General features: G+C 39.7%; 1 protein-coding gene across 2 annotated transcripts in view; it reads right to left on the bottom strand.

The window, feature by feature from the left end:
* pcp4a (Purkinje cell protein 4a) overlaps positions 1-16540 on the bottom strand; it is a 31932-nt gene extending 15392 nt beyond the window's left edge. Inside the window, exon 1 of one of the 2 annotated variants that reach the window (XM_023292790.3) lies at positions 16385-16540. In XM_023292790.3, the coding sequence (XP_023148558.1) occupies positions 16385-16393 (9 nt within the window). In that variant the 5' untranslated portion in view covers positions 16394-16540. The remainder of the gene's footprint in view (positions 1-16384) is intronic. The other variant, XM_023292791.3, reaches the window with a different exon arrangement.
* Between the last annotated feature and the right edge of the window lie 1874 nt (positions 16541-18414).

The following is an 18414-nucleotide window of genomic DNA, read 5'->3' as shown; positions in this document are numbered from 1 at the left end:
CCAGGGTATGTAAACTTATGAGCACAGCTGTATTTAATCTATGGGCTTTGGAAGAACCAGAAGGAACCTGTAGTTCATGGTGGGTTAAAAGATGTGTGACGTAACAATATGCCAGAACTATCCATGTGTTAAAGCTGTGCTAAGCAGCATTTATTATAAAAATACCAGCACTATATCCTCATATCACCACTGTGGCCTAACTCACCCAGTGTGGCCACAGCATCCCATCCCAGGGTGACCTGGAGTGTTCCCACAAATTAATTTCAGAGTATGGTGGGTGACAGGAAATCTGTCAGTGCAGCTGATGTGATGAATTACTACACAAACCTGTCTCCTAAAGAGAGGGGAGTTGATACTCTGACACCAATTACAGTGGGCTGTGTCCCCTGGGAAGCTTCCATATAGTCCAGTACTCAGAGGTGGTTTCCTGGGTTTATGCTGAACACATAGCTGGTATTTGGTTGATTAATTATTAATGAGGCGTTTGATTAAAAATTTCATTTAAAAGATTCTTAGCCATAAATAATTTTCATTCTTTCTAACCGCCAGCAGGGGGTGAAGTCATATTGTGTAGAAGTTTATGAGAAGAGCTTATGGTTTCAGTCACCACACCACCAATACAGCAAGCTGTTCATTTAGTAAATTATGGTCCCATTTAGAGTAAAACAGACAATAAATCAGGGTGTGATGGCTACCCTGTGATTGCCAAGTCACTACCTTATTGGTGGGTGTTATGCCCTTGAGTTCTGAGTCAGAATTACCCCTCAATCATCACATCCAGTCTCAGGACTTGTATTTATTACATTTCTCATGTAAAGCTCAATAATCACCTGACAGTAGTTTTAATGTTGTGACTCATCAGAGTCAAACAAAAAGGATTATTTACCCTCAGGCTTTAGTTTAAAAAGGTTACACGGAGGTCCTCAAAAACAAAGATGTCTGCTTCAAAAGCACTGCCAGAAAAATATTATTTATCCATATGACTTTCCACTTTCACTGAGCACATTTTTCAACCAACACTGGTCCTGATTATAAGTGTCAAATATTCATTTTTGTTGGCACTTTCTGGGATATATCAATGACCAGTAACAAAATGTGTTCTGATGCATTATTATTTTGTGTGCAGTGTCAGATTGTTTTTATTATTATTATTATTATTATTATTATTATTATTATTATTATTATTAATAATAATAATAATAATAATAATAATAATAATAATAATAATAATCTCACTACTGCCCATAAAGACAAAAATATCTGGCCAAAAAAAAAAAAAAGATTTCCCCCTTTCAATGACTTTTTTTTTTTTTTTTTTTTTTTTTTTTTTAAGTGATAAGGATTCATCCTCTGAACTTCCTGGATATCATATCTATAATGAATTCTGTGGCAATCCATCAAACGCTGGCTTGGCATAAAACCAGAAACAGAAACTTCACTGACTTCCATTCAAGCTTTGAATATTTCCTTCATGATGAGTTGAGCTCGCTGAACAGATCCATTTGCACATCCCCATCTGCATTTTCAGTCATATACATGCTGTGACGGGCATTTCTAACCTAATGTATCCTGCAGCACAAAACATCACCACAAATCCCGAGCAACAGACACTTTTTCAGCTCTGCCAAACGGCACAGTTCCTCATTAGGAAGCTGGACGAGAGAAGATCATGAGTCTCACACGCCTTCAGTGCCAGTTTCATGCTGAGCTAAACTGAATCCATCGCTGTGCTGTTGGCTGGTCTTAGAGGCAGCTCGTGATCAGCTTGTGCAGGGATGTTGTGCTGTCACAGTCTCTGAGGAAGAACCACAGTGTTTGCTGCTTCCAGTCCCATATGCTCGAGACAGAGGGAGCTTGACAAATAGATGGCAGCGATGATAATTATGTCGCTAATGACGATGTCCTTCTGTGCGGTGTGGAGTGTGCGCCTCAGTCTGCAATGGTTGACTAACACAGTAAAAAAGCTGAATAAACACTTCAATGTTTGTTGTGTTCACCCTTGAGCTGATGGATCAGAATCCAGTGTGATGGAATGTAGGACTGTTTTTATGTGTGGCTCTGTACAATACTCAGCTATGAGACATCTAGTGACCGTGACAAACAGCATCATTGTGATTCTACCCAAGAAAACATGATGGATACTTTATCATTACTTAACCTAAAGGTTATATGGATAAATCTGGCAGCTTATATTTATCCAAAACACGTTTTGTGTGGCTTACTTTTGTGGCTACTGTTGCTGTTTACACGTTGATATGAAATTTGGATGTTGAGCATCCAGGGGCTGAAGATCCTATAGAGCAAGGATGTCAAACATGTGGTCTTAGGGCCAAAAACTGCCTGTCAGAGGGTCCAATCTGACACATGGGATGACTTCATAAAGTGTAAAAATTACAGAGACAACATTACCTGCAAATTGTAAATTTGTAAAACTATGAATTTAAAATAATTTCTAGACCATGACAAGCTGTTTTGATCATAAAATAAAACACGATGTTGCTCATTGTTCTTTTGTCATTTTGTGTCTCATTTTTGCAATATTTTGTCTTGTTTGTCTTATTTTGTCAGGTTTTTGTCATTTGTCTCATGTTTTGTCATTCTGTTTCTCATATTTGTCAAATTTTTTGTCTCTTTTTTGTTTTGTTTCATGTTGTTTGTCTCATTTTCTGTCATTTTGTGTCTCATTTTTGAAATATTTTGTCTTGTTTTTGTTGTTTTTTGTCTTTTTTTTTGTCTGACTTGTCATTTTGGTCATAAAGTAAAACACTATATCATTCAATTCCAGATACCTGTGACTAAATGTTTTGTGCCTTTGTAGATAAACTGTGATCTGTAGCTTGTAATGTGTAAATGACAAACTAAGGCATAATGTTTTAAACCTGAAATTTCAGGATGTTCATAATGTTTTGTAAGAGATAATTCCTTAAATATGACCATTCAGAATGTACTGTTTTGCAGTAAAACAAAGGGAAATATTTGGAGTTGTCGTTATTTATAGATTATTATGCTCTGATTTTACTGGTCTGGTCCACTTGAGATCAAATTGGGCTGAATGTGATCATCAGGGGTTGAAGTACTGTATATTGAAATAGAGGAATCTTCTATCTGTGCACAGTCACATTTAAATAGTTCAGTTAATTTTATTGCATTTTTACTTTTTCTTTTCACTGATTTGAGATGTTGTTGGTACAAAGTGCATCCATGCAGATAAATTATATACAGCTGTCGCTCTGCAGCAGATTGGCTTTTAGCATCAACAGAAGGTCATATCTGGACCCATACAGACAGGATGACTGCAGTTTCCAAAGATTTCCTGCTTCTATCACTGCTTCCTCATGTCAATGCTCATATGTTTTCCCACATTCATCTAATAAAACTTTACCCTGGCATGAGGTTGGTGTGGACATGGATTGAATTGGTAAAATAAATAAATTACCTTCCCAGTGTGTGGGAGGGCTATTTTTGGTTCTTATGGCAGCTCGGGCTCCCCAGAGAGACTCCATGCTGCACTCAGGATCTATTAACAATTTAACGAGGAGACAGCAGAAGTAGGTCACAGACAGCTCATCCCAGCACCATTACGACTCCAGAGCAGTTTCCCCACCACCACACTGGAAACTGGGATGACAGCGTTGAATGAGTGACACCACTGAGGGATGATTGACTGAAGGAGCAGCGTGATGCCACAATGACGGACTGTATTCTTCTCTCATGAAATAACCCTCATTAAACATTATTTAACAATGGCGTTTTTGAGAGATTTTTTACTGTAACCTATTGTAGAGGATGTCTAATTGGGATATTTACAGCTCAGGTGGAGCCAAGTTAAAAACAGAACTTGTGTTGGCGATCGAAAACATCCGCATTTACAGCATCAAAGACCCAAAACAAGGTTTAGAATCTACAGGCAGCACTGAGGCTCTGTGAAAAGCTAACATCAGCTCATGTGAACAAAAGTAGAAGCACTAACTACACCAGCAAATTAGTGTTTAGCACATTGGGTTCCATATGATGTTTAAATCTTAGACTAATGGATTTGGATGAGCTTTTCAGGGGAGGTCAGAAATGGCACAAGGACCAAGTGGTCAGATTTTGGCAGTGATGCATCTTATAGTCTGGATCCATGGATTTGTTAAAGATTTCTGTATCATTGCGAGATTCCGTCACAATCTAATCACTTGGTCCTTGTGTCATTTCTGACCTTCCCTGAAAATTTCATCAAAATCCATTATTCTATTTAGTATAATATTTTAGTAACGTTGCAAACAGACAAACGGACAAACATACGCCGATCGTCACATAACTCTGCCGTGTTCCTTGACCTGTCACAGAGCCAGCTCACCAGTGTGTTCTGTTCTGATCTACTGTATGTAAAAATACTAATGCCAACAGCTTTCTGTAGGACATCTTAAATTGTTACAGGAGAATGGAGGGAGAGAGATCTTTAGGGACATGAAACTAACTACCTACACTCATCATTAGTACATCACACTAAGAATATGTACCAATACGGAGCAGTGTCTGAGGCTAGGTTTGTTTTCAGTCAGACTTCAGTATTTACATATTTATTACAGAGATGAGTAACATTCTTCCTGTGTGAAATGAATGAGTTAAACTACATCATTCTAACAATCTTACTGTGTAGTTCAGAAGGCTGTCACTGTATAGTCACAGTATATTATCAGCTGCCAAAGCCTATTAGTACATGACAGCTTCCTAGTGAACACTGGACTCCAGTGGATGTTTGACGTTTCAGCCTCATTAACTGTCCACAACAAAGCAGCCAGTGACAGTGGTGTAGCATTGTTCAACATCTGTCCACCCCAAAACCGTGCTCCTGACAAAAAAAAGAAAGAAAGCAAATGACAGAGACTGTCTGTGTGGCAGTGGAATATTGGAGGTGTCCTGTTCTTTTGCATAAGAATTGCACATTTTTTCTGAGTGAGTCCATAATAGCTCTGACTTGAAATTAATTGGTCATACTGTTGAGCTGAATCTCAGGACATGGGACCTAAATACTACACTTCCCAGAATGCCCCGGCAGCAGCAAAGAGGTGCTTGACACCTGATCAGTGATCACTGATTTAGAGCACCTGGAAAGGACTGGGGGAAGCTCAGTCAGTCAGTCAGCCAAACAATCTTCAGAAGAGAAAGACACGAGGAAAGAACAAAGACGATCCAAGTCCATTCATGGATTAAGTCCAAAGACACCAATGGTTGGTGAAATGCTTATTTGGTTTCTTGGTGGTTGGAAATGTTTCTTGATAGGGCCAAGTTTATGTTAACTGCTCACTGTGTGATTGGTTAATAAAAGCCTGCAGCATTTACTCCATTTTTATGTCAAATGAGTTTGAATTAAGATGTTTCATTTTGAGTTTAAGTAAAAATATAGAAAATATATATATTCTGTTAAATGTTAAAACTTTACTAAACTTTACTAAAATGTTGGTTATTCTTTATTTGCTTTAAAAAGGTTTAGGTGATTGATTCATTTAAATGGTTAAGTGGGTAATATGTCAACTTTTTGGTTCTGTGTTTGATGGTATGAACGTTGTTTCTCTGTCTTTAAAGGTTTACAACCTATTGAAATAGCATGACCCACCAACTAAAAGGAAAATAAAAGTTTGAGTTGGAAATTTGAATTGAGTTGTCGTCGCGTCCTTTGGAGGGAAAGAGAGGTGGACTTGACACATACTAATCGTGAAAACAGTTTTCAGAAAGAAAGAGAAGGAAGTAAAAGGGAGGCATGATCACAGTGGCTCTGCAGTGACTGAGAGCATAAACACTCATTCTGACCTCCCTCTGTGAGACATGGCAAAACAGTAACAGTTACATCTGTAGGCTGGCTGAGTTTAAGGGTTAAAATGGTCAATTCAGGGATTAAAGAGGCCTACTTTTATCTCTGGTATGAAAAAGTCACTGGTCATGTTTCTCCAGGCCTTTGACAACCAGCTGCACAGTTCAGACTAACAAGTTTGAACGCTTTTTTTAGGCACATTTAGCGACTCACTATATTAAGTTTAAAGTAAATTTATTTAATGAGACATCTGAGCCAGGAACATCAGCTCAATGCAGAATTCAGTAATCGGTAATATTTCATCACACCATCCAAATTACAAAAGACGTTTTTACTCCCAGGCTGCACAGTGGCGTGGTGGTTAGCACTTTCACCTTCCAGCTACAAGATCCCCAGTTCACGTCCCCCCCTTCCCAGAATCTTTCTGCATGGAGTTTGCGTGTTCTTCCTGTGCATGTATGGGTTTTCTCTGGGTTCTTCCGCTCCCACAGTCAAACATGCTGTTAAGTGGTGACTCTAATTTGTCCATACGTGTCAATGTGAGTGTGATTGTTTGTCTGTATATGTAGCCCTGTGATAGACTGGTGACCTGTCCAGGGTGTCCCCTGCCTTCACCATAGAGTCAGCTAGGATAGGGATAGGCTCCAGCACCCCCGCAACCCTAATAAGGAATAAGCAGTCTATAGATAATGGATGGATGGATTTTTACTCCCTCACCAACAACATCCAGCAGACGTTGGCGTTGAGATATCAATCTTTGTGATTTCTACTTCTGCTCAACGCAATGGAAGTAAATAGAATCCCCTCTAGGTTTATTGCAATATAAGAAAATTAGACTTTTCCAGTTCTAAAGATGGACTGTGTTTCCATTGTGGCCGTTAGTCTGGAAAAGATGAGACTCTCCACCCACAAAAAAAGAAAGAAAAGAATTGAAAAGATAGAATAGTAATTTCAGCAAATGGTCCAAAACAACCTGTTAACATTTACATGGAACTTCATCTCTGCATGCTAAAGTTACATATTTAGATTTATTTATTTTTTAACAAAGAAAACGATCCCTTCTTGACTTTAAATGGTTTTGATGCAACTCTGCATCGTTGCTTCCCTGCATCTCTACTCTCCTCTCCCCACTCACTGCAGCTCTTGCACACCAGCTCACCTACCACTCTGCTCCAACACAGTAAAAATACTCTGCAATACACAATACTAAGTTATACTATTGGAGTAATTAATTTATTCACATGTTTGAGCTGGAAGCTGATTCCTGAAGAAGAATAACGGTACAGAATGAATATTGTTTCCTTGTGTTTGAAACTCTTCTGTCTGAATCCGTGTTTCTTAGACTCTCATCATTACACCGGAGTTTAAAGGTGGAAATCTTTCCATATTTCGCTCATGACAGAACTTAGTGTTTTAGATTTATTTCCACTGTGTTGGTGTTGAGGCTTGGTCAAAATTTTCCAATTTGGGAGAAAAAGCTTGTTTAAAGCTTTCCTGTGTCCAGCAGCAAACATCTCTCCCATTTAAAGATGTTTAACAGCACCATTAAAACATTAAGAACAAGCAGTCTGCTTCACTACTGGAGTTATTTAAGTCGAAGTAATGGCACAGCAGCATGGTTTCCCAAAAGACATTAGCATGCATTAGGCAGGAGTGTGGGCCACCCAGCAGCATGCATCAAACTCTACACAATGTTCCTTCTCTTTTAAAAAGCAATCATAAACACTCTGTAGACATAATTAAAAAGTTGAATAAGCTATATTTATACAGCTCCGTTGCACAAGTTGACAGGGATCAGGTGCAGCTCCTGATCCATCCAGTTCTCCAGGTACACAAACACCCCATGGAGTTTAAAAACTCTCAGCTTCTGTTTGTGTTTGCCCACAGACGGATGGTGGCACTACGAGCGGCTGAGTGGTGTGATGAACCAGTTCAGTGATGAAAATGAAATTGCATGGATCTCAAGCCAAAAAGAAATGTTTTGAGTAGGGCTGGGACTTTAATGCATTAATTTTGATTCATTAATCACAGAAAAAATAACACTTAAAAATAACACATTTAATCGCACCTTTCTCAGTTCCTTAATTTCTGACACACCGGTAGCACTGATGCACCCTCCAGCCCGTTAAGTGCCGGTAATGAACCTAAAGTCTGTTTGCCAGCCATGAAGGAGATACACAGGAGTGCTATCAGCACACAAGAAAGTTTGTGTTGAACAGTGAAGGAAGGCGGAAAGGTTCCTTTTAAAAATCTTCCTGATGGCAGCTTGGATAAAAGTGTGGCTGTGTGCAAATTGTGCAACAAAGAGTTTTCTGATTACTTCAAGCTGACTGTATCTCCTCAATGCAAAACATGTTGCTGTTAGCACCAGAGCTAACGCTATATATGACAAGTCTGGTATCAGCAAACAGTGTAGCCATCCCATAATAGACCACAAGACATTGAAAGTGCTTTAGTTTACAAAAAGTCTTAAAATGTTGAATATAATCGCTATAATTGCACATTGAGTTTGCAGTAATCTGTGAATGTAGTAGACAGATGAAAAATGCAGATAAATATAAATGAAACAAACATTTTTGTTGTTTTACCCTGTAAAGAATGGCCTATCAAAAAAATAGCCAGTAAATTCAATTTTTTTTAACTGAGATGTTTATTCACCTCTTTAAAAAAATCCACAAAAAAATAAAAATAAAAAATTGCCATATCATTTTGTTTATGACATATTTTTTGTATCACATTATTTACATTGGGCAGTTTTTGCTCACAACAATGTTGATTTTGGATATAGAAACTAACTTGTCCTATTTATTTAAGTATTTATCAAGTTGATGAGATGGAGGTCTCATAAACACATGCATCAAATATGATACAGATGGTAGTGTAAGTCTATTCATTGATTCAGTCCTCAACCAAAATGTATTTGAATTGAATAACTTTGCTTATTGTGTCAAATATTGCTAATTGACAAAAATGAGATTAACTGCAATTAATTAATTACAAAGCCTCTAATTAATCTTTTTAATCGCGTCCCACCACTAGCTTTGAGCTTGTGAAATTGTGTTTTTATTGCTAATTACTTCTTATAAATACATCCCCATACAGCTTTAATCATGATTTGAGTGCCTTCAGCTGACTCCTATTTCAAACAGATAAAGGTTAAGTGGACACTTTCCTCTTCTAAGTCGGGGCAAGGTGTGCTACTGTGCTGTAAATTGGAAAGGGAATAATCTATGTAAGGCAGCAGATTGAATCAAGCGGTGGTCTCCAGTGTATTATAAGGCAGAATGTGAATGTTACAGCTCCCCTCTGTGAGATTATGTGCTATTCTCCTGAGAAATGAAGTGTGACATTTTAAGAGCCTTGGGGTAAACCTATCTGTAAGGTTCTGCACAAAAGCCGATAATGCCACTGTAGCACTGATCCCGTCTTGACAGTTTAAGTGTAATCTTCTCTATTTGCTCCTGTGTTGACCATTCCCATCCCACTCTGCACTCGCTGATATTTGTCATTTTCTATCTGCAAAGCTCGGCCAAGGCCAGGATTACCCCTGAAGTGGGGTTACTGCCAGCGAAGGCACCGCCAAAGCCTGCTGACAGTTTAGATGGATTACAGATTATTTCAGTGTAATCTCAGTTCATTGTTTAAAGCAGGATTAGGGTCAGCGTACACGCCTCTCAACAAATCACGGAGCTTTGCAGATTAAAATGTGTTCATATTTACAGTCAAGTGAGAACAGAAATCACATTAAATCAACATGGCTAAAATGATCTTTGAAAGTTTGCTCCAGAGTAGCTGCAGCTTTTTTTTCCTAATCACCACTTTGGTCCAGATCTCAATCACTTTATCAGTCTTCAGTCAGCAAAAACGTGTTTTAAGGAAAATTCATCCCTCACCACTTTTCCCCACTCAGCTTACTGTCCTTTCTACATTGATCAGCATCTTTTAACACTCTTCTCTCATTAATTTAATAAAAAAGGCTCCGGTCCACTCTGGATGATGAAACAAATGGATTTGCCAAGTAGCCGCCATAGCCACCACTCTCAGTGTAATTAAAGTAGGAGGCAGGTGAACACAGCAAGAGACCACTTAAATGTTGCTGCATTGATTGAAGGAGCGGCCATCAGTAAAACAGGATATCCCCTTTAATACTGCCTGTGGCCATCTCTCAATAATTGCATTTTCAAACTGATTTTCTACAGATGACTAAGGAAATGCCATTTAATTATTCACACGCCGTACAGCCCCCCACCAACAAACCCAAAGTGAGTCATCAGCATAAAATTAAAAAATGACTTTACACTCTGAAGGCCAGTCAAATCCTACAAAATCTAATGTCAAGCAGCACTTAAGCACAGTGTGCTGCAATTAACCTGCAGCTGAATGAGAGACACATGACAAGAAAATCACATTTCCACGTCTGACTACAGAGCTGTGTGCATTAGCTTTTAGCAGCTAGAGTTGTCCACTAAAACCTCTCATGTGCTGCACATTTTGACACCAAAAGCTGCCTCGGTTATGCTAATGGAATGGGAACGCTGAAATGTCAGATATCTGAAAAACCAAGGGATAAATCTGGTTTATTGCAACTTGACTTTTAATTCTGGCCATCTTCCTCTTGGCTATGATTGCATGTAAGGACATTTGTACACCACTAACTTAATAAGATGATATTTGGAAACGTGGCAACATTCCTGCGACGAAGCGAGCTGTCAGATGTTATCAGCAGACTGTGCAATGTGTTCCCTGTACAATGAGGAATTATTCATTACAGTCATGTTAGCTCCTGTCTGCAGCGTTAGGAGCTCAGCATAAAAGATAAAAGTTTGTTTCTTTGCAAGCCAAAGACTCAGCATTGACTTTTGAATGAAGTGTTGCAATAAACTGCATTTCAAGTGTGAATCAAGGCCAAAACAACAAACAAAAGAATCAGTCCTTTTCTTTTAGTTTTACCTCTAAGCTGGTTTAGCCTGTTTGGAATATCTTTTCTTGCTCCATCAGATTTCATTGCAGCGATGGCAGCATGTTCTCATGTTCTCTCTGCACTTACAGTGCTATCATGGCTAATAGAAATGATGACCAAACCCATGAAAATCACACCTAAATTGGTGTAAACCTGAAATGTACTTTGATACTTTCAACCCAAGTCCATACAAAAAGGCCTATTTAGGATCATATTGAAGAAGTGGGTTAATTTGAAGTAGCCAATCAGTCAGAAAATAAACTTCAGCAAAGATGCAGTCTGAACAAGAGTGGAAGCTGCCGCCGGCCTCTACAGTCTGCTCTGCTGCTCACTCACCATGTGACCAAAGTGATTTGAGTCCAACTGAGCGGCAGTGACATCCTCACAGCCCAGTGCTCTCAGTGGTGAGAAAGAGGAAAAATGAATAAAGATTTAACAAGCTGAATTCAGAAAACCTTAAATATTGTTTAGGGATGTTTTGTACAATCACTGAAGGTGAGTTGCAGCTGGATTTTCATTTTTAAGCTCCCTCTGTCTCCATCTATCTCCTTTTTTAAACCAGTCTACTGCACTTTCACCATACGTCAGCCACGGTTCCACTTTTACAGGAAAGCCCAGACAGCAAGGAGGTGCTGCATGAGAGGCAGCAGCCAGAGGCTGTGATTAGGTGGCAGTGCTCTCTCCTCCTCTGGCCTGTTGTTTCTCTCTCTCTCTAGGTGTGTGGCAGTGGTGGGCAGCAGGTGTGGCTGATTACCAATCAGCTGATCAGGTGCAGGTGGGAGTTGCTCATCAGGCTGGCTGGGCTCACTATAAAGAGTGACTCGTCTTGTCAGTTGGTGCTGGACCGTCTCCTAACCCACAGTTAGTGTTGCTATTAGATCTGTCGGAGCCACTGTGTTTCCTAGTTCTGCATCTAACCCTGTTCTCTCTGTGCAGTATTGACTCCTGCCTGCTTCTGTTACCGTCTCTTCTGGTTGGAGAGCCACCTGGCTGAGGCTTCCAGCCTCTACGAGGACTGGGGCTTTCTCCAAGGAGTCTTGAAAAGCTTAGGAGGACTCTGGCTGCTGCCACACTACTTCAGGAATGCCATTCCACTGAGAGCTGGAACCCCCGTCACAGTCCACTTACCTACATGCCTAGGATAGCAACTGCTGGCTGCCGAACACCTGGGACAAGAATCCTTGGTTCTAACCCCATACCAGAGAGAGACCGTTCAGTTAAGTTCTCGTTCCAGCAGCATCAGAAAATAGAGCATTGTTTTGTTTAATTGTTGTTCCTGCTAGTTTAGTGGGATTCAGGGATAGAGTTTGGGTCCTTTGTGTGGACAAAGTTTAGTAGTTTATGTTTTGTAGTTTTCCTGCTCGGAGGTATTAAACTTGGGTTAACTGTTCTGTATATAGTGTTTACGCCTTCCCTCTAAGAAGCACTGTTTTGTTACGCCGACTGCGTATTCTAAGTGACTTCTGTTTCCGGTATAGAGTTCCATTTGTAGTTTTTGGTTTAGCCGTCGTGCAAATGAATCTTGTTTAAATTGAGTCACTCGTCTGCTGTCTCATTTCCCTGCTCTTGAGCCTCTGCACCCGCCGTAACAATTTTTGCATGGCTGGCACATCTGAGCCACCCATGTTCTGTTTATTATAGGTGCATCTGTCAGTGAGAAGCTGGGCTACGGAGGAAATCATTATCTTTAGATGAAACTCTGAAAAGTGGAACCGACATATCTTGGCAACCACACACAGCTGGCTGAAGCCTTTCCACCGAGTACCATCTAATTAAAGTTTTGTTGAACAACCTGAGGCTTAAACAGAATAGGAATAAGTCTCTAAAACACTACAGCAGCCACCGATCACACCGAGTCCTGTCCTCTCTTCACTGGCTCCCAAACAATTTTCATGTTCATTTTAAAATACTGGTGCTAACTTTTAAGGCTTTGCGTCGCCAAACACCGCAGCATATTGCCAACCTCCTTCATCCTTATGCCCAAATAGAGCTCTCAGGTCATGCCAACAAAAATTACTTGCTGTCCCTCTAACAAAGTACAAACCCATGGTGACTGTGCTTTCCAAGCTTTCGCACCAAAATTGTGGAATGCTCTTCCTCTACAGCTGAAATCAGTTGACCCCTGTGAAGCTTTTCTGAGGCAGCTGAAAGCGTTTTTATTCACACAGACTTTTGGTTGATATGTAGCCACTTTACTTAATTTTTTAAAATTTTATTTATTGTTTTTGATGCACTGTACTTTAGCTGATGCTCCCGTTTTAGCAGTTTATTACCGTTATCATTATTATCCCGGCAAGGAATGCCGCAGAGTTTTGTGAGGATTAGCGTAGGTTTGTCTGTCTGTTAGCAACATTACTCGAAAATGGATTAACTTATTTGGATGAACTTTTCAGAGAAGGTTAGAAATGACCCAAGGATCAATTGATTAGATTTTGGCAGTGATCTGGCTTATAGTCTGGATCCATGGATTTGGTAAAGATTTCTGCATCATTGTGAAATAGTGGCACAGCGTCACTGTAACTATGACAACAAGTGAACACTACGTCAGCTGCCTGCTGACGATCACATGATTGCGATCCTACTACAAATTGACTGCTGTGGACTTATCGGAACTTAACCATCGGAAGTGATACAAGGAACAATTGATTAAATTATGGGGAGGTTTCTAAGTCCCATCAATTCCCGCTACATATTTAGGTCACACAATTTGGTATCCGTACATAACGTACACACCTGTGCTCAGCACAAGGTCATTTTGTTTGTGGATACAGCTATATTAAATGGTCACATCCTATGGTGTTGGGATTTCTGTCACAAATTTTTTTCAAGATTTCAGCAGTCGGAAATGATACGACTGGGCAGCCTTGGCGGAGTACTGCGCTCTCTGAGTGCTTTTCTTATTATTGTTGCAAAGCACTTTGTGATTTTGTATCTGTGAAAGGTGCTATATAAATATATTTTACTTGTTTACTTCAATTTTCACATCAGATGTGTAAATATAAAAGTCAATAGAATGCTATATCTCAGACTGAGGTCCCCACTAATGGACTACATCCATTACTGATGGATTACATATTTTGTAGTCATTGGGCATAAAACAAAACGGTCACACTGAATTACAGCTTTGTGAAGATACAGATGCAGCTTGTTATTTAAGTCATATCGAAATGGAAATGTTTGGATTTGGGTTGAGTTTGAAAGATCCACACTAATTAGACGGAAGATTTCTACATCATATGTAGCATTAGCGTCAGAAAGGCAACTCCACAACAGTCCACAGTGTGGCTACACAAAGTCGATGATTGGCTGGATAATGCAAAATTGTTTATCACCATGGTGACAGGCTGCACTTTAAGCAGCCACTTACACCACAGGAGCCTCCAACTGCCTGATGTTTGTGGACACTGCCAGAGATGAATCAGGCCAAGTAAGAACAACACTATCGAGGCTGTGTTATGGCTACATTTCTTCACATTAATCACGGCGCAGTGTAAGAGTTCATTTGACAGTGGTATTGATTTTTAAAATACTACCGTTCAAGATGTTGGCTTGTGTGAGTGTGTGTGAGTGCTCTCTGGCTGTGAAGCAGTTTAGATTTAGTGGATTTGCTGTAATGCAGTTACAGTGCATTTCTAGGCATGTTCATCGATAGTACACTGCTTGTATTCGTTGGAGATAAAATGATCAAGTGCCCCAAGAGGAAAAAGCCTCTCTATATTCATATGAGAGAGAGCTTTGAAAACAGCCAGTGACTGCTGTGTAATTAAGCAGCAGTCTAGACAATGATCCAAACTGCACAGGCCCCATCTTAATGATTCAATAAAAATGTGAATCTCCTTTGCTGCTAGTGAGAGCGCCAATTATCCTGATCAAAACTTTGGGGGAGTCTGAACAGGGTAAAAGAAAAAAGAGGAGCAGCGTGTGGAGGTAAACAAGGCTTTCCATTGATTTTCATTGAATTATTCATTCAGAACAACATACTCCTGTGTGGGCCTTAGCTCTACACAGACAAATGAATCCATCACTGACATGAGATGTAACCGAATTTCCTGACTTCTCCTCTGTGTAATGCCTTATTGATGAGACTCTAACTTCTTTCTGTAAGCAGCACGCGAGATGCTGAGAGAAGTCAACAATGTGACTGGATTGTGTATGTGACACTGTATGAAAAGACATCACAAGTGTGCAATAAAAGATTCATAAGGACTGAAGTGACAGCTGGTGTTCATAGCAGTTTAAATGGTGTGGGAGCACTGATCAAGAGCTAACACTCCATCCTGAAACAATTGCCGTGGCAATCTATTTCACATGATGAAGCTGAACTGTGGACTCCACTCTGCAGCTACTGGGAGATCGTGTGAAGCAGGAGACAGATTAAAAGCGGGCTTACTATATGTATTTTAGTCAGTGCAGTTCCTTGGGGTGAACAAACTCGTGATAAGGTCTTATTGGAGCCTGTGCTCCCTTGTGCACCCTGTGAGAATGTTTTATTTCTCCGGGTTAGCAGCTAACCTTGAATAATTCAGTGACTATAGGATGTGCTCTTTGCCAGTGAAGATTCTTTCTTCTAATCTTCACCCTGACATTACCAGAGCCTCAGAGTCCACATGTAAGTGGTGATGGCTCAGACCCAGGAAAAGATGCATAGATTACTGCTTCGTCTAGCGTGTGTTCATGCTGGATTGAGCTTCTGATTAAAATGTCAGAGTTAACCACGTTGACACACACTCACCAGCAAAGACCTGTTTGATGGGCTCATGATTCTAACATCCTGAATGCCATTTGAAGTTGGACACTTATCACTTAGATCAGTAGCTTGTGTTAACTCTCTCACTAAAGTCACAGACCTTCATGTTTCTGACCAATCAGCTTCTGCAGCTGCACACCAGACAGCCATTGAAACAGACGAAACACTGACTTACACTGACTGCATAGGAACTGTCAGGTTATCAGATAACTGGCTGAAATTATTACTATTATTCAGAGTTTCAGTAGAAGGCATCAGGACTTCTCTTTTTTGGTTCTTCGGTTCATCCGACCTGACGGATCCTCGTGGATGAAGGTAAAATGTCTTCAAGAACCAAAAAGAAGAAGAAGTCCAGTTGTTTTCTACCAAGACTCTGAGAATTGAAATGACCTAAATGTGGGCGAATCTGGACAATTATTTCTTCTTCTTCTAATTATCATTATTATTATTATTATTATTATCATTATTATTATTATTATTATTATTATTATTATCATTATTATTATTGTTGTTGTTGTTGTTGTTGTTGTTGTGTGAGATGTAGAAATCTGGGCAAATTTGGGAAAATATAAAAGCAAACCTCTGAGTTAAGCGTATAAATTCTTCATTCTTTGCTCTGATCGTCTGGTCATGTATTTTACATGTCACGACCAAACACAAACATGAGATATCGATGACTGAGCTACTGAGAGTTCGGGATAACGCGCGGTGTTCTGGAGGATCCACACATCCAGCACTTACTTGCGCGTCGCGCATATCTTCCTTTTCTGCTGCTGCTCCGTTAACTTGACTACAAGTGCTGAGATACAAGAGCTGGTGTTGCCTTTGACGCTCAGCAACAACATAAAGCAGAAGAAGCGGTGTGTTAAGCAGCTCCTACCTCACTCATGGCTGCGCTGATAGCGGTTCCAGTCGTCTGTGATGCGCACCGGACGCTGACTGAAGGTTCGGTCTCTCCAAGCTGCGCTCCGCTCACACTGGCTGCTTTTATAGGCAGCCAGCCCCGCTCTGCTCACCACCTCTCCATGAAACCAATGGGCACGAGTCTCCCCGTTTTCAGTGTTGAAGACCAGCCTTCACATTTTTAATCACTGTCCATGTGTTTGGCTTGTTTTCAGCGTCTGGTGTGATAAAAACTACAAGCAAAACAGTTATACACCCCAACATTAACTCGGTCTGAACAAATCAGCCACTTGATCTGGAATATTGTGAGCACAATGTTAATGCACGGTTTTTTAAAAACGTACAAAGACAGCACTACCACAGTCTTTGGTTCATCACAGCCTACAAAATGATTCACTATCTGGACGTCTGCATGCAGGAAACTGGTGTTCAGCCTCACTTGGACTTCTTGGGTATTGTGTTGCGTTAGACAGTTGACTCACAGTGGATATTCTTAGGACTCTGCCACAAGGTTCAACAGAAATCTCACTTAAACACAGGCAGAAAACTTCAAATTGGATTCACTCCATGGTCATGGATCTCTGGGGATGCAGGAGACACATCCCTCTGCATGTTTAAAACACATGTTTGTCCATAACACAAACAGCTTATTCATAAACACAGCTGCTTTGGCTTCAAACAAAAAACAAGAAGATATATATATATATATATATATATATATATATTTTTTTTTTTTTTTTTTTTTTAATTGAATGTTGTTGAATGTGCCTTTCTGTATATTTGTGTTCTTGCATTGTGCATAATAAGTTAATCCATAGATTCTGAACAAAGGTTAGGTGCTGTATCTGGTCCAGATATAGAATGAAGATTGGATTGTAAATGCTCACAGTCTAAGAATCAGACTAATTCCTGGGTAGGTTTTCTGTGGGTCAGACTAGGAAGAATCTGGGGTGCCAATGAATGACCCTTTTAAACAGCATTCTTTTTGAGAGTTTGGTCAATATTTGTGTAGTACTTCTGTCGCTGAAATAGGAGATGCTCTTTTAAGATGCTTTATACATTGAATTTTTTTGCACAAAGTTATTTTTGTAATGTTGAATACAATCTTTAAAATTTTTCTCCTTATGGTTATTGTCCATACAGACTCATACAAAGGAGAAATAAACTGATGCAACTGAGGGACTTAATGTCTCCTTACCAAAGCACAGATAAAACCTATGCACAAGATCCTCCCCATTTACTTCATCCAAAACCAAAAGTAATAGGAGCTTCATAGTAGATACAACCAATGAATGATTCAATGTGGGTGCCACATCATAAAGACAAAACATCATTGTAAAGCTTCTTGAAAGAATCAATAAGAGCGTAGAAGGTAGACTGATGGAAGCATGATTCAGATTCTGTGTTTCCACAAAAGAAGCAACATTACTGGTTAACATTTTGATACAAATAAAAGCATGTAAGTATTTTTTTTAGAAAAATGTATGGAGTGTCAGTGCCTGTCTGTGGTATTTGTGTTAAAAATGAGCATGTTGGTACTAATGCATCAAACTATGAGTAATGTTGAGCTGGTTGAAGAAGGCTTTGGTTCCTTAATCAGTGAACTGCATCAGGCTTTATACAGTGAACATACAGTATATTTGTTTCTGCACAGCCACTGGCCTCCTTCATGCTGCTCAGTTAAGACTCTTTTCAAGACAAACTAGACAAGAAGTCTGATTATCTAGACAGACTTAAAGCGCCTGGAGTGACTGCAACGAAATTAGTAGAAAACCAAAATGTATAATATTTTTGCCTGAGATGTAATGAAGTAATGGTAGTATAAGGAAGTATAAGGTAGAACATGGAAACATCTTAAGCTTCTGAAAATTATAAGTGCAATATTTCACAACTGAGCATAAACAAACTGAGTCTGAATAGCCAGTGACAGTAAAGTCAATCATAAAAATGTAATCTTGCTGTCAACAGTGTGAGACAGAAGGCTGCCAGGAAGTGTGTGATCTCTGA

The sequence above is a fragment of the Amphiprion ocellaris genome, chromosome 14 (genome assembly GCF_022539595.1).
Source record: "Amphiprion ocellaris isolate individual 3 ecotype Okinawa chromosome 14, ASM2253959v1, whole genome shotgun sequence".
NCBI lineage: Eukaryota > Metazoa > Chordata > Actinopteri > Pomacentridae > Amphiprion > Amphiprion ocellaris.
This window is presented reverse-complemented; position numbering and strand designations above follow the sequence as displayed.